The sequence below is a fragment of the Hemitrygon akajei genome, chromosome 15, assembly GCF_048418815.1.
Source record: "Hemitrygon akajei chromosome 15, sHemAka1.3, whole genome shotgun sequence".
NCBI classification, from domain to species: Eukaryota; Metazoa; Chordata; class Chondrichthyes; order Myliobatiformes; family Dasyatidae; genus Hemitrygon; species Hemitrygon akajei.
The window spans coordinates 92,660,727-92,678,591 of record NC_133138.1 but is presented as its reverse complement, the minus strand read 5'-3'; the positions used below and the strand labels follow the sequence as shown (position 1 = coordinate 92,678,591).

The following is a 17,865-nucleotide window of genomic DNA, read 5'->3' as shown; positions in this document are numbered from 1 at the left end:
AATGCCAGCATTGCATTTGCCTTCTTTACTACAGACTCAGCCTGTAAATTCACCTTCTGGGAATCTTGCACTAGGACTCCTAAGTCCTTCTGTACCTCTGATAGTTGAATCTTCTCCCCATTTAGATAATAGTTCACATTACTGCTCCTTTTACCAAAATGCATTATCATACAATACCCAACACTACATACCATCTACCACTTTTTTGTCCATTTGTCCAATTTATTTAAGTCCTGCTGCATTTGCATTGCTTCCTCAGCACTACCTACCTGTGGTGAACTACATATACCTGATATACCTGTCTGGACACGCCCCCCCCCCCCCCCACCCTGCTGACTGCTCCTGTGGCTCCTCCCATGGACCCCGGTATAAAGGCGATTGGAGGCACAGCCCCGGCCTCAGTCTTCAGGATGTAGTGTGGTGGTCACTTGCTGTTTGTTCTTTCTTCCAGCCAATAAAAGCCTATATCTCGTCTCACGTCTCCGAGAGTTATTGATGGTGCATCACTACCCCTCCACTTATTTTTGTATCATCCACAAACTTTGTCACAATGCTACCAATTCCATTATCCAAATTATTGACAAACAATATGAAAAGAAGTGGTCCCAATACTGACTCTTGCGGAACACCACTAGTCACTGGCAGCCAACCAGAAAAGGCCCCCTTTATTCCCACTTACTGCCTCCTGCCTGTCAGCCATTCCTCTCTCCATGCCAGTATCTTTCCTGTAATGACACAGAATGTTAAGCAGCCTCCTGTCTGGCACCTCATCAAACGCCTTCTGAAAATCCAAGTAAATGACCTCCACAGTCTCTCCTTTGTCCACCCTGCTGGTTGACCTTAAAGAACTCAAACAGATTTATTAGGCAAGATTTCTCTTCACGGAAGCCATGCTGACTTTGACTTATTTTAACATTAGTCTCCAAGTACACTGAAACCTCATCTTTAATAATAGACTCCAACACTTTCCCAACCATTGAGGTTAGGCTAACTGCTTATAATTTCCTTTCTTTTGCCTTCCTCCCTTCTTAAAGAGTGGGGTGACATTTGCAATTTTCCAGTCCTCTGGGACCATGCCAGAATCAAGTGAATCTTGAAAGATTATGACCAATGCACCCATTATCTCTTCAGCAACCTCTTTCAGTTTGCCTAGCACTTTTTCCTTTGTAATAGCAATGGCACTCACTCCTGTTCCCTGGCACTCACAGACCACTGGCACACTGCTTGTGTCTTGCACAGTGAAGACTGACGCTAAGTACGTACTAAGTTCATCTGCCATTTCTTTGTCCCTCATTACTACCTCACCAGCATCATTTTCCAGTGGTCCAATATCAACTCTCACCTCCCTTTTACTTTTTATATATCTGAAAAAAAAACTTTTAGTATCCTGCTTTATATTATTGGCTAGTTTACCCTCATAATTCATCTTTTCCCTTCTTATAGTCTTTTAGTTACATTTTGCTGGATTTTAAAAGTTTCCCAATCATCCAACTTTCCACTCACTTTTGCTACCTTATATGCCCTTTCCTTGGCTTTATGCAGTCCTTAACTTCCCTTGTCAGTCATGATTGCCTACTCCTGCCATTTGAGAACTTCTTCCTCTATGGGACTCATCTATCCTGTGCCTTGTGAACTATTGCCAGAAACTTCAGCCACCTCTGCTCTGTTATCACCCCCACCAGTATCCTTCTCCAATCTACCTGGGAAAGCTTCTCTCTCGTGGCTCTGTAATTCACTTTATTCCATTGCGATCATCCCCGCTAGTATCCTTCTCCAATCTACCTGGGAAAGCTTCTCTCTCGTGGCTCTGTAATTCACTTTATTCCATTGCGATCATCCCCACTAGTATCCTCCTCCAATCCACCTGGGCAAGCTCCTCCCTCATGCCTCTGTAATTCCCTTTATTCCATTGTGATATGATTGATACATCTTCCTCTCAAATTGCAGTTTGAATTCAATCATATTATGATCATTGCATTTCCTTTATATTAAGCTCCCTAATAAGATTTGGGATATTACACAACACCCAATCCAAGATAGCCTTTTCCCTAATAGGCTCAAGCACAAGCTGCTCTATAAAGCCATCTCGTAGACATTCAACAAATTCCCTTTCTTCCAATCTGACAACCTGATTCTCCCAATCCCCTTGCATATTGAATTCCCTCACAATTGTGTCATTACCTTTATTACATGCCTTTTCTAGCTCCCTTTGCAATCTCAACCCCACATCTTGGCTACTATTTGGAGGCCTATATATGATTCCCAGAATGCTTTTTTTTTGCCCTTGCAGTTTCTTAACTCCACCTATAAAGATTCAATATTCTCTGACTCTATGTCACCTCTTTCTAAAGATGTAATTCCATCTTTTACCAAAAGAGCCACACCACTGCCTATGCCTTCCTGCGTGTCCTTTTGACACAAAGTATATCCTTTGATTTTAGGCTCCCAACTATGGCCTTCCTTCAGCCACGACTCAGTAATGCCCACAAGATCATACCAACCAATCTGTAATTGTGTCAAGAGTTCGCCCACCTTATTCTGATTGCTAAGCACATTTAAATGCAACAGCTTCAGTTCTGCATTCTTTGCCCTTTGGAATTTTGCCTCTGTGCTACAATTTAACTTTTGGCCCTGTCTGCATCTGTGCTCAATCATTGGTTTGTCCTTCCTTACATTAATGTTACTTCCATTATCTACTTGTAAACCTGCTGGCTCAGCCTCAGCTCTATCATACTGGTTCCTATCCCCCTGCCATATCAACCCACTCCCAACAGCTCTAGTATACTTGCCCGCAAGCATATTGGCCCACTCCCCTCAGATTCAAGTGCAAACCATCCCTTTTGTACAGGTCCCATCTGCCCCAGATAGGTCCCAATGCAGAAATCTGAATCACTGCCCTTGCTCCGATTCTTCAGCCAAACATTTACCTGTGATACATATTTAACTTGTGCTACACATCTCTTTTGAACTTACACCCTATCACCTTTACTGCATGCCCTGTTGTTTTAGGCATACATATTAAAACTGAAAGAAAGATACCAACGGTTTGCTCTCTCTATGCCTCTCATAATCTTATAAATTTCTTTCCAATCTCTCCTCAGCCTCCGTTGCTCCTGAGAAAGTTTTGTCCAACCTCTCTTTGTAGCATGTGCCCTCTAATCAGGGAACGTCCTGGTAAACATTTTCTACAGCCGCTCCAAAACCTCCACTTCATTTCTATAATGTGGTGAACAGAATTGAATGCAACATTCCGTTCTGTATCCCAGTGTCAGTTTTTTTTTTATCTGAATAGGCAACTTCAAAATACTGGATTAAACATGCAGGCTAAATCAAGTTGTTACAGTTCCAGCTACAAAATATATATGTCTTTGATAAAGTGAATAATCATAAATGAAGAAAGCACTAGTCATTATAATATTGATATTTCAAGTGCATAATATTCACTAAACATGGGATTTGTAACTAGGTACTAGAAATTGAATAGCATTGTCTGAAATTTTTTGGCTGTTATACTGTCCAATTTCAACTCTTAGTTGACGAGTTGCTCATTCTGTAGGTGCTTGAGTGATGACATCACTGGCAGCCCTCCACTACCAAAAATGTTGTTAAAGTCATGGCCATCAAGATGTTTTAAGGACCTCAGGGCAAAGCACTCCTATCAGGAATGAACCTTCATAAATACCGCATCCTATTGAGACCACTTTCATGAAGAATATACTTGCAGTCCTCGGATTTCTATATCTGTCCCAAGGATCTGTGCCAAATGTTCCATTAATAATTCTGACTTTAAATGACTAAGTCTCACTTGAAACAAGATTCCAAAAGGAAGTAGATAGTCATTGATGCAAGCTGAAGTGTTTGTGTTATTAGTGTACATCTAATTAAAAGAATGAGGGGTGACCTCATTGAAACCTCTTAAATGTTGAAAGGCCTTGATAGAGTGGATGTGGAGAGGATATTTCCTGTGGTGGGGGAGTCAAAGACCAGGGGACACGGCCTGAGAATGGAGGGGCATCCTTTTAGAACAAAGATGAAGAGGAATTTCTTTAGCTAGAGAATGTTGTATCTGTGGAATTCATTGCTGTAGGTGGCTGTGGAGGCCAGGTCATTGGGTATATTTAGGGCAGAGATTGATAGATTCTTGATTAGCCAGAGCATGAAGGGATACAAGGAGAAGGCAGGGGATCGGGACCGAGAGGGAAAATGGATCAGCCATGATGAAATGGTGGAGCAGACTCAATGGGCTAAATGGCCTAATTCTACTATATCTTATGGTCTGATTAACTAACACTGAGAAGTTTAATGATATAACAATATCTATTTGTTTGATGCATAAGATACATCTTCTGATCAGTAACTTTTAAATTTTGTGGAACGTTAATATATCATATTTATGAATATTTTTCAGTAAAGAAATCTCCATTTCCCGATAAGGTAAGAAAATACTTTTGTTCAACTCTCTGCCTCAGCCACCCTTCAAACTGAAGATCGAGGGAAGTGCCAGCAGCCATTTCACTACCCATTGTGACAGAGGAACCATTTAGTTTTGTCAAAAATGAAGAAATAAGCTTTGCAGCTCTCTGTCCATGCTGACCATTGTACTTGTCCAATGCAAGTATACTGTTCCCTGTCAATAAACACTTAGTTCAGAGCCTTTTACACTTTTGCGATTCTAGTGCTCATCAAAATTCTTCTCAAAATGCTTCAACCACCTACTTATGCAGCTGTTTCAAATACCAATAACCCTCCAGGATATCAAGTTCTTTTTCTCTGGTGGCATCTGTACCTAACACTCCTTATCCTAAATGTATGAATATTTCTGTATAAGGAAACACTTCCTATGATACTTTGGTGATCTAGAAACCCAGAACATCCAGTTACTCCTCATAATTGAAATGTTCCATCTCAGGCAGCATCCCACTGCACCTCTGCACCCTCTCCAGTGCAATCACATCCTTCCTATAGTGTGCCATCCAGAATTTACACAGTGCTTTTGCTCTAAAGGTTAATAAAGTTATACCATAAGTGCCTTGCTGTTTAACTCTATGCCCCTGCTAGTGAAGGCGACGATTGTGTATACCTTCTTCACATCCTATATATGCCTAGGTTGACTCTTCAGAAATTCCTAGACTTGTACACCAAAGCCCCTCTGCTTCTCAATACTCCCTGAGCCACTACATTCACTGTGTCTGTCCTTGTAAAGTGCATCACTTCACACTTGTAGACGTAAATTTCTATCCACCTTACTAGCTGATCAATGTCATCAAGAAGCCTATGACTGTCATGTTTACCTTGAACAATAGCGCTAATGTTAGTGTCATCTGAGGACTCTATCAGTCAGAGTTGACCACGGATATCACATCCTAGCTGTCTAGATATGCAAGCCTGGGCATTATGATATGGAAAGAAAGCTATTGCCCATTCAGCAAGCTCGCTTCTGATGAACCTAAAGGAAGAGCAGAGACCGGTACAGTTTAGTATCAACAGTGTCGCAGAGTTGGCAGTCAGCATAGAATTCAATGTAGGACTGCCTTAGGGACTCCAGCTCTGGATTTCTCCCTCGGGGTTTACTCCTGGTCTTCCCCATGAATGGGTGCAGAGGTCTAAGATCAGAGTTTTCCTCCTCCTACATGAGCTGACAACCATGGCTGACAAGCCCCATCTGCCCGAAGCAATAAGGTATAAGGCACCAGTAACTTGACCTTGTCCCTTCTCCTGTCAGTAGAAACGGTTCCATCGGGCTTAGTAGCTAAGACACACATAAAGGCCGGGAGCTGGACTCGGTTGTCAGAGGCTGTTTGAGGTGCACGCCATTGGGAGCATTTAACAGGTAGTGGGAGCTTGTCCCCATTACCAGCCCCAGCTATAACAGCCTTAAGGATCCTGGTGTCATCTAAAAACTGACTATTCACACTCCATACCTTCATATCCAAATCAACAAAGTCTAACAAACAGTCCAAAACCTGGGCAGGACTAATAGGAGCTTCCAAAATTTGATAGCGGACTGTTTGCAAGAAAAGAGACATCTAGCAAGTAGGAGCCATTTAAAATAGAGAGAGGGAGAGTTCAAGTCTGTAATATATATATATATATATATATATATGTAATAATATTCTTATTACAGTGAAAGGCAAGGCTAGCGTATTCTTATTACAGTGAAAGGCAAGGCTGGTGTATTCTTATTACAGTGAAAGGCAAGGCTGGCATATTCTTATTACAGTGAAAGGCAAGGCTGGCGTATTCTTATTACAGTGAAAGGCAAGGCTGGCGTATTCTTATTACAGTGAAAGGCAAGGCTGGCGTATTCTTATTACAGTGAAAGGCAAGGCTAGCATATTCTTATTACAGTGAAAGGCAAGACTAGCGTATTCTTATTACAGTGAAAGGCAAGGCTGGCATATTCTTATTACAGTGAAAGGCAAGGCTGGCGTATTCTTATTACAGTGAAAGGCAAGACTAGCGTATTCTTATTACAGTGAAAGGCAAGGCTGGCATATTCTTATTACAGTGAAAGGCAAGGCTGGCATATTCTTATTACAGTGAAAGGCAAGGCTGGTGTATTCTTATTACAGTGAAAGGCAAGGCTAGCATATTCTTATTACAGTGAAAGGCAAGGTTAGCGTATTCTTATTACAGTGAAAGGCAAGGCTAGCGTATTCTTATTACAGTGAAAGGCAAGGCTGGCATATTCTTATTACAGTGAAAGGCAAGGCTGGCGTATTCTTATTACAGTGAAAGGCAAGGCTGGTGTATTCTTATTACAGTGAAAGGCAAGGCTAGCATATTCTTATTACAGTGAAAGGCAAGGTTAGCGTATTCTTATTACAGTGAAAGGCAAGGCTAGCGTATTCTTATTACAGTGAAAGGCAAGGCTGGCATATTCTTATTACAGTGAAAGGCAAGGCTAGCGTATTCTTATTACAGTGAAAGGCAAGGCTGGTGTATTCTTATTACAGTGAAAGGCAAGGCTAGCGTATTCTTATTACAGTGAAAGGCAAGGTTAGCGTATTCTTATTACAGTGAAAGGCAAGGCTAGCGTATTCTTATTACAGTGAAAGGCAAGGCTGGCATATTCTTATTACAGTGAAAGGCAAGGCTGGCGTATTCTTATTACAGTGAAAGACAAGGCTAGCATATTCTTATTACAGTGAAAGGCAAGGCTGGTGTATTCTTATTACAGTGAAAGGCAAGGCTAGCGTATTCTTATTACAGTGAAAGGCAAGGCTGGCATATTCTTATTACAGTGAAAGGCAAGGCTGGTGTATTCTTATTACAGTGAAAGGCAAGGCTAGCGTATTCTTATTACAGTGAAAGGCAAGGCTGGCATATTCTTATTACAGTGAAAGGCAAGGCTGGCATATTCTTATTACAGTGAAAGGCAAGGCTGGTGTATTCTTATTACAGTGAAAGGCAAGGCTGGCGTATTCTTATTACAGTGAAAGGCAAGGCTGGCATATTCTTATTACAGTGAAAGGCAAGGCTGGCATATTCTTATTACAGTGAAAGGCAAGGCTAGCGTATTCTTATTACAGTGAAAGGCAAGGCTGGCGTATTCTTATTACAGTGAAAGGCAAGGTTAGCGTATTCTTATTACAGTGAAAGGCAAGGCTGGCATATTCTTATTACAGTGAAAGGCAAGGTTAGCGTATTCTTATTACAGTGAAAGGCAAGGCTGGCATATTCTTATTACAGTGAAAGGCAAGGCTGGCGTATTCTTATTACAGTGAAAGGCAAGGCTGGCGTATTCTTATTACAGTGAAAGACAAGGCTAGCATATTCTTATTACAGTGAAAGGCAAGGCTGGTGTATTCTTATTACAGTGAAAGGCAAGGCTAGCGTATTCTTATTACAGTGAAAGGCAAGGCTGGCATATTCTTATTACAGTGAAAGGCAAGGCTGGTGTATTCTTATTACAGTGAAAGGCAAGGCTAGCGTATTCTTATTACAGTGAAAGGCAAGGCTGGCATATTCTTATTACAGTGAAAGGCAAGGCTGGTGTATTCTTATTACAGTGAAAGGCAAGGCTGGCGTATTCTTATTACAGTGAAAGGCAAGGCTGGCATATTCTTATTACAGTGAAAGGCAAGGCTGGCATATTCTTATTACAGTGAAAGGCAAGGCTGGCATATTCTTATTACAGTGAAAGGCAAGGCTGGTGTATTCTTATTACAGTGAAAGGCAAGGCTGGCGTATTCTTATTACAGTGAAAGGCAAGGCTGGCATATTCTTATTACAGTGAAAGGCAAGGCTGGCATATTCTTATTACAGTGAAAGGCAAGGCTAGCGTATTCTTATTACAGTGAAAGGCAAGGCTGGCGTATTCTTATTACAGTGAAAGGCAAGGCTGGCGTATTCTTATTACAGTGAAAGGCAAGGCTAGCGTATTCTTATTACAGTGAAAGGCAAGGTTAGCGTATTCTTATTACAGTGAAAGGCAAGACTAGCGTATTCTTATTACAGTGAAAGGCAAGGCTGGCATATTCTTATTACAGTGAAAGGCAAGGCTGGCGTATTCTTATTACAGTGAAAGGCAAGGCTAGCGTATTCTTATTACAGTGAAAGGCAAGGCTGGCGTATTCTTATTACAGTGAAAGGCAAGGCTAGCGTATTCTTATTACAGTGAAAGGCAAGGCTGGCGTATTCTTATTACAGTGAAAGGCAAGGCTGGTATATTCTTATTACAGTGAAAGGCAAGGCTAGCGTATTCTTATTACAGTGAAAGGCAAGGCTGGCGTATTCTTATTACAGTGAAAGGCAAGGCTAGCGTATTCTTATTACAGTGAAAGGCAAGGCTGGCGTATTCTTATTACAGTGAAAGGCAAGGCTGGTATATTCTTATTACAGTGAAAGGCAAGGCTGGCGTATTCTTATTACAGTGAAAGGCAAGGCTGGCGTATTCTTATTACAGTGAAAGGCAAGACTAGCGTATTCTTATTACAGTGAAAGGCAAGGCTGGCATATTCTTATTACAGTGAAAGGCAAGGCTGGCATATTCTTATTACAGTGAAAGGCAAGGCTAGCGTATTCTTATTACAGTGAAAGGCAAGGCTGGCGTATTCTTATTACAGTGAAAGGCAAGGCTAGCGTATTCTTATTACAGTGAAAGGCAAGGCTGGTATATTCTTATTACAGTGAAAGGCAAGGCTGGCATATTCTTATTACAGTGAAAGGCAAGGCTGGCGTATTCTTATTACAGTGAAAGGCAAGGCTAGCATATTCTTATTACAGTGAAAGGCAAGGCTGGCATGATTACAGAACCATAATGAATAAGGAATGTTGAGGCTCCGATCAGTAAAAAACAAAGCATTTCAGGTAGAGGCGGCTGGGATCAAGAGAACTTTTTGAGAAATACAATGGATTTAAGGAGTACAGTAAAGAAGATGTTGAGAGCTAAAAGGAGACACAGGATATCCTTGGAAGATAACATAAAGGAGAGTCCTATGAGATTCTATAAGTACATTAAGAGCAAAAGGATAACTAGAGAGAAAATGTCCAGTTAATGATCAGTGTGGTTATTTATGTGTAGAGTAATGGGACACGGGCAAGGGATCAAATGAATATTCCTTGTATTTACGGTGGAGTTCAGGGAAGAGAACAGTGATATCTTGAAAAATATTGTTATTACAAAAGAGATGGTGTCATTGGTTTTGAGTTGCATGAAGATGGATATATCCTCTGAACCTGACCAGGCATATTCTAGGATGTTGCGGGAAGCAAGAGAAGACACTGTTCAACATGTGGTAGAGATATTTGTATCTTTCATAGTTAAGGGGTGAGGTACCAGAAAACTGGAGGATGGGTAATGATGTTCTTTCATTTTAAACGGGTTTTAAGGGCAACCAGCGAGCTAGAGGCCAATAAACCTAACATCAATGGTGGGGATTCTGAGAGATAAAATATTTGTGTTTTAAAAGGCAAGGACTATTTAGGGATTTGTGCATCAGAAATCATGTCTCATAAATTAGATCGTTTGTTTTTCTTTGAAAAGGTGGCCAAGAGGATTGATAATGGCAGGACAGTGAACACTGTCTACATAGACACAGCAAGACCTATAACATAGCCTCAAATGGTAGGCAGGTTCTGAAGATTAGATTACAGGGGTTCTGGGGTAAGTTAGCTAATTGGATACAAAATTGCTTGGTGCAAAGAGTCAGGGGGTGGTAGTGAAGGGTTATTTTTCAGAATGGAGGCCTATGATTAAAGATCAAAGTACATTTATTATCAAACAAGTCACGTAAACAATAAAAGTAAGCAAATACAATTCAGATTAGTAGTGTTCTGTTGGAACCAGTGCTATGCAGCTTATTATTTATTATATACATTAATTACTTAGATGACAATGCACCTGGTATAATCTATAGATTTGTTGGTAACACCAAAATTTATTGTTGTTGTGTGACAGTGAATAATGTCTAACATTACAAGTGGATCCAGATCAACTGGGAAAGTCAGCAAGTTAATGGCAGATGGATTTTAACTTAGACATGTGTGAAATAGTGCATTTTGGGAAGTCAGACCATGACAGGACATTGTATTTATGCAACATCTTACCCTGGTTTAACTCCCCAAATACTGTGCATTGTACATGCAAGGCACTCGGAATGAAGAGCACAGGTCCCTAAAAGTGGTGACACAGATTTACAAGGCGATGAAAATTTACATGGCAAACTTGCCTTCATCAGACAGGGCACTGAGCACAAGAGTTGTACCAAACACTGGGGGGACTGCATCTGGAATATTGAGTGAAGTTCTGGTCGCCATATCATACAAAGAATGAAATTAAGTTAAAGAAGGTTCAGCAAAGTTTCTCAAGGATGCCATTGGGACAAAGGAGTGTAAATTACAAGAAGAAACTTGATAGACTGGGATTTTCTTCCTTGAAGTGAAGGAGGCTGAGCACACAGTTTATAGAATTGCATCAGATAAAGTGGGTTATAGATAGTTAATGGTCAATCTTTAGCCAGGGCATTAAAGGGTATGGGGAGAAGGCAGGGGAGTGGGAATGGCAGAGCAGACTCAATGGGCCAAATGGCCTACTTCTGCTCCTATATCTTATGGTCTTATGGTCTTCATCCTCACATATGGGAGTCTAAAGCTGAAGGAGCTAGGAGAGAAGAAAGATTTAAAGAGAATCTGGGGAGCAAGATTTATATATATATATATATATATAAATGCAGATACCTGTGAGTATATGGGACAAGCTAAAATAGAAAGTATTAGAGATGGTATAATTGCAACATTTAAAATTGCATAGGAAAGGACTAAATTCCAGGGAAATGGGACAAGCTCAGGAAAGCACCTTGGTTGGCACGGACAAGTTAGGGTAACAGTAGCATTGTTTCTTGTGATACACACTGGTCACAGACTTCAAATCATAAATACAACTATACACCATCTCCGTTTATTTCCTTCAATGAAGCTAATTTTGCATTCAATACGTATCTTGCCCTCAATCCCATCAGCACTAACTTTTTGGACTTGCAGGGTAATATAATTGGGAGAAATATACATAATTCATAACTGCTGACATTGAGTTGGGGTTTCACTTCAAGAGACTGGTCTGACTTTATCATGTTATCAAGTGAAAGGTTTTCAGCCACTTTAGAGGTTTTAGAGTTCAATAAAATGTGTTATGGATTGTGTTAAACATAAAATGCCTCACTTCATTTTATTTGTGGAAAACTACAAACTGATCAAAGGCATTATTGAACTTATTTCTTTGAAAAGTTGATTAATATGGTCAGACGGGATCTCCCACCAATTAATCTGTGCTACCCTTGATTAATCTCTGTTATCCCAAATGAAGATTAATCCTGCCTTCAAAAGTCTTTTCTAATGACTTGCTTAATACTGTTTAGTTTAGTGGACAGTTAAGAACCCAGGTTTTTGCAGCTGCATTATTTTGCTCCAATTGTTGTTTACTTTTGCACCATGACCTGTTTAACTGATGTTGGTTGGAGAAGGTGCAGGCCAATCCTATTGAATCAGCTTCATAATTGTAGTGCTCAATATTATAAGGAAATAGAGGAGAAACAACAGAATGTACTTTTCAGCAATATGTTACAAGTAACGTCTTTTTACAAAGTAAAGTTCAGTCAATCATTACCTCATCTGATAACAACTTCATTCACCGCATTCATGTTAACTTGCACATCTATTTTTTTCCTCTTTCTTCAGCATCCCATGGGACCACCCAGGTAAGCTATATTTCAGATATACCTTTTCACTTTATCTCTTCCCCTTCTTCCTTCACCTGAACTTTGTGCTTAAGGTCCATGTAAATCTGATGTCTAGATTCAGCTCATTTCCTTAGTTCATTATTTCCTTTGCAGTAGCCCTCCATCCCCTCTCACCTGGGAACCCAGGGGAAAACTAGAGCAAATTTCTTGAGCCTATTTGCTATTTTTTTTAAATTTCAGGGCAACATTCATCTTCCCCAAATGAGAAGTTAGTGGGTAGGTGAGAATGTATAGATGGCATTTCTGATCTGCACCCCAACTCCATATTCATCATCACTTGCTGGACTTAAATATCCAAAAAATATAGCTTAAAAGCCACCTTTCAACCTGGGTGTTCATAGTCTTTTGAAGGAGAGGATTTCAGATTACCATGTAAAAGAACGCTGCATGATGCAACAACTCATCAGTATATCACAACCTGGTATATAAATACCAATGCTTTGAATGGAAAATCCAACAAAAAGTAATGGATTTTGCCCAGTCCATCTCGGGTAAAGCCCACCCAACCACTGAGCACACCTACATGAAACACTGTTGCAGGAAAGCATCATCAGGTACTTTCACCACCCAGGACAAGCTCTCTTCTCACTGTTGCCATCAGGAAGAAGGAACAAGAACCTCAGGACTCACACCACCAGGTTCAAGAGTGTTGTCTACCCCTCAACCATCAGGCTCTTGAATAAAAAGGGGTAACTGTACTCATGCCCCATCATTGAAATTTCCAACAACCAATCATTGAGGTCTACAGACCTCAATTATTACCAAAGAATGTATAAATTACACAACCTTGAGATTTGTCTGCTCACAGGTAGCCAAAAAGCAAGAAACCCAAAATAACCCAATTAAAGAAAAGATTAAAAATAAAAATAAAAGGCAAACCCTTGATGTTCAAGGGAAAGAAAATGAAAACAAATCATGGAAACGATTGAAGTGAACAGCATTCTGAACCCAAACTGAGTCCTCAGATCCGAACCTTGGAGCGAGCAGCCCAGAGTAGGCCCAAAGCCTTGCTTATCAGGTCATCATATTAGCAGGCATGGAGCACAGCAGCTTTTAATAGCCTCGCTGCCGTGGAGATGACCATCATGGAAAACGAACGAAATCGGCTCTCGCTCTGGATCCAGACACCCTGCCTTTTCAGTCTGTCTGAGCTGGTATTTAAACTGAACAAACAACAGAACAGCAAAAGGCTCCAATGCCGTTGTGAAGAGCAAGCATAATTGGCTCTCGCTCTGATCCGGGCATTGGAGCAAAACATTGTGAAGAGCGAGCATAATTGGCTCTCGTTTCTGATCCAGGCCGTTTGTTAAATGAATGAATTTCAGTCACATGTTCTATTTTTTTGAGTAAGGGCAATAACTCAGTTTTAGAATGTCCAAGTAAACTGGATGCTAGATTTAAGGACTGGACAGCTAAAGGAATAACAACTCTTTGCAATATAATGAAAGAAGGAATACTGTTCAGTTTTGAAATGCTTAAAGAGAAACACTTATGTGACAATATGTTAATAGGACAGTTAAAAATGTAGCCAAGGCAAGTACATGTTTGATAGAGCTATTTAGAAAAGCATATAATTCAGGTAACGGTAGTAGAATCATTTCAAGCGTCTATAAGGGTTTGTCAAATCTCAAAACACATTCAACTTCATACATTAAAACAAAATGGGAGAAGGAAGGAGGGATAATTATATCAGAGGAAGAATGGACAACAATATGGAGATATCAATGGAAGTGTACCAGTTCTCAGAAATAGAGGGAGTTCGGATGGAAAAATTTGATAAGTTATTTTATTACACCCTCTCAGAAATCCCATTATGGTCGTAACCTTCCTGCTTGCTGGAGAAATTGTAGAAATCAAAATGCAAACAATTATCATATTTTCTGGGAATGCCTCGTTATCAAAGACTATTAGAGTGGGATACACAATGCTCTACAAGGCATCCTTAAATGTGAAATACCCTTAGAGAGTAAGAACATATATTTTGGATATATACCTCAAGAATGGTTGAAAAGAGGTAAATATTTAATGAATATACTGCTGGTGGCTGGTAAAAAGACTCTTACTAGGAAATGGTTATCGCAGGAGAGCCCAACCTTTAATGCATGGATAGAAATTACAATGGCCGTTTAGAAAATGGAGAAGGTAACAGCATCTGTTAATTATAAGTTGGAACAATTTGTTTCATACTGGGAAAAATGGTTTAACTACATAACACCTCATAGACCTGATTTTATTCTTACAAATCAATGAATATGTTGTAAAAAAAGATCACTCCCTACTTGTACATAGTTTTCTCCTTTTGCTTGTTCTTTCTTTCTTCTCTTTTCTATAAGTGTATACCTCAGATAAATATTATGTAGAGCTTTGTGGCATTTATGACTATATGATATATATGTACGATATCTCAAATATGTCTTATGGAAATGTGTTTTGATGATGAACTTCAATAAAAAAAAGAATGGCAAGTTGTTGGAAGCTCAAGTAGACTCCCTTCAACATTGAATGTCCTCAAGGTTTCCTAGCTAGATGAGCATTGTTAATAGGCTCCACATTGACCTCATTGACCAAGTCTTCGTGGCAGGAAAGATTATGACCAGGAACTCAACGCACCCTTTAGAGTGAGATCAGTTAGTTGATCAGTTTTACCTGTCAGGAGGCTTTTAAGTCTTCTTCAGTTAGGACATTATCTCAATGGGTAGATGGACTTAGGTTTAACATCTAACAATATTACAATATCACCGTATACTATGCTGCACCACCAATGTAGTGTTGGATCACCAGGCAAAAGCATGAGGCAAAAATACTATCTATAAGTCAGATTGCAATAACTATTGATCCCTAAATTATATATCTTGTGGAAATAATTTTTCAGGATGAAAATAATTTATCTGATGATTTTCAAATTATCTAGACCTCCATTTGGCGGTAGACCTGATCCTGTCTGTAGGATGCCAAAGCCAACGATACCGGGGGACAGGGGGAATGCCTCGTTGGGACGGAGGCAGACATCTCCAAGGTAAGAGTTTTTGCCAGTTCTCAAACCTTAAATGTAACCTACATACAGTATATGTAATTAAAGCACAAAGTCTGTAAAGAGGGAATCACGGTAATGTATTAAGTTGTTTCAAGTTGGTGTGTTTTCACTGAATATCTGTACAGTTTTCAATATCCAACTCAAATTACACCCAGAAATGTAATTTGTTCTATTTATTTTCTGATAGTAAAATATTTTTCTTAATATTCTTGGGGGGTTCCATCGATTATCAATAACTCCCCAATCCTAATTCCCTGATTTATTTCAACTCCACCTAATGCATTCTTTAGTGGCTAACATAGAACAGTGCAGACCTTTCAAACCATAAAGTTGCACTGACTTTTAAACTACTCTAAGATTATTTTAACACTTCCCTCCCACATAGCTCTCCATTTTTATCTCAGCCATGTGCCCATCTAGGAGTCTTTTAAATATCCCTAGTGTGTAGTATCTGCCTCTGCTACCACCCCTGGCAGTAACATTTCGTGAACCCACCTCTCTGTGCATAAAAACCCCTCCTCTATCATGCTGCCAATGCTTTCCTCCAACACTGTAAAATCATGCGCTCTTGTATTAGCCATTTACACCCTGGGGAAAAAGGCTGGATGTCTACTTTATCTATGCCTCTGGGCTCCTATAACACCTCTTTCAAGTCACCACTCATCCTCCTTCAAATAGAAAAGCCCTAGCTCACCCAACCTTTCCTCATAAGATGTCTTTTCTAATTCAGGCTGCTTGCTGAAGTTTCTCATCCTTCCTATAATTAGGAGTCTAAAAGAGAACACGATGGTCGGAGAGAAGTCTAACCAGAGTTTACTGGAGCAGCAACATTACCTCAGGGTTCTTGAGTTCAATCCTGAGTAATGAAGTGTAACACACCATATGCCTCCTGGACCATCCTATCGATCGTGCAGCAACTTTGAAAGATCTATAGAAGTGGACTCTAAGGTCACTCTGTTGCTCTACTCTGTTAACAAACTTGTAGTCGCCCTTCAAGTTTGACCTTCCAAAGTACATTACTTCACATTTCTGAATTAAACTCTATCTGCCACCACTCAGCCCAACACTGCATCCTATCAATGTGCTGTCGTAACTTTTAATCCTATCCATAACGGCACCAAGCTTTCTTTATTTATTTATTATTGAGATACAACGTGGAATAGGCCCTTCTGGCCCTTCGAGCCACGCTGCCCAGAGATCCTGAATTAATCTTAGCCTAAACACAGGACAATTGACAATGACCAATTAACCTACCAACCAGTACATCTTTGGTAGGAAACCCACACAGACACCAGGAAAACATACAAACTTCTTACCACCAGTGACAGGAATGGAATTCAGGTCATTGAGCTAACCACGATACTACTGTGCTGCACTTACGCTAGCGTGTTGCACCAACCTTGGTATCACCTGCAAGCTAACAAAGAGCAAGGTCCCTTGGGGGACACCACTGACCACTGACCTCCAGGCAGAATACACTCCTCCTACTGCCACTTAGTCTTGTCATCGAGCCTATTCTGAATCCACACAGACAAGTTTCCCAGGATGCTATGCCTCTCGACCATCTGAATTAGCCTACCACAGAGAACATTGCTGACTGTCTTACTAACATCCATAATCACCACATCCACTATTCTACCTACATCAATTTGCTTTTGTCATAACCGGGAAGAATTCAATCAGACTTGTGAAGCCCAGCCTGTCTCTCACAAAGCTATGTAAACTATCAGACTATGTTTCTCCTCTTTCTTAATGTCAACATGTTCCAGCATATCACCCTGGTCTACACTGTCCTCAGACTCGCCTACACTCTTCACTGTTCTCACACTCATCACTGTCCTCACACTCTTCTACATTGTCCTCAGACTCGTCAAACTCTTCACAGTCCTCACACTCATCACTGTACTCACACTTGTCACACTCCTCTCACTCATCACTTTCCTGACACTTGTCACCCCCCTCATCCTTGTGACCGTTTATACAGTCGTCACATTCATCACACTTGTTACAAATTAGAGTCCTCCACTTGTCACTCTCCTCACACTCGTGACTCTTTACTCTCATCACCATCCTCACTCACATCACACTCGTCAATGCCCTCACAATTGTCACATGTCAGTATCCTCACAGGCCTCACCTTTCCCATACTCATCACTGTCTATACTGTACTCACAATCATCATTGTTCTCACACACAGCACCATCCTCACACTCATCGTACTTGTCAGTATCCTCACATTAGTCACACTAACCGCCATCCTCACACTCATCACACATGTCACCGTGCACACACTTGTCACTCTCCTCACACTTGTCACCGTACTCACACTCATCATACTTGACAGCATTCTCACAGTCCTCACTGTTCTCACACTCATCACCATCTACACTGTCCTCACAATAATCACCATCACTGTTCTCACATAGCACCCTCCTCACACTCGTCACCAACATCTCACTCTTCACACTACTTACTGACCTCACAATCATCATCATCTACACTGTCCTCACACTCATCACCACACTCACACTTTGTCACACTCTTCTAACTCATCACTGTCCTCACACCCATCACTGTCTAAACTATGCTCAC

General features: G+C 40.5%; 1 protein-coding gene across 1 annotated transcript in view; it reads left to right on the top strand.

Moving 5' to 3' along the window:
- Nucleotides 1-16,137, top strand: part of LOC140739091 (lymphocyte cytosolic protein 2-like) — a 151,728-nt gene extending 135,591 nt beyond the window's left edge. The window contains exons 11-14 of the mRNA XM_073067036.1: nucleotides 4,409-4,434; nucleotides 12,178-12,197; nucleotides 15,151-15,255; nucleotides 16,041-16,137. Of these exons, the coding sequence (XP_072923137.1) occupies nucleotides 4,409-4,434; nucleotides 12,178-12,197; nucleotides 15,151-15,255; nucleotides 16,041-16,137 (248 nt within the window). The remainder of the gene's footprint in view (nucleotides 1-4,408; nucleotides 4,435-12,177; nucleotides 12,198-15,150; nucleotides 15,256-16,040) is intronic.
- Nucleotides 16,138-17,865: the final 1,728 nt, after the last annotated feature.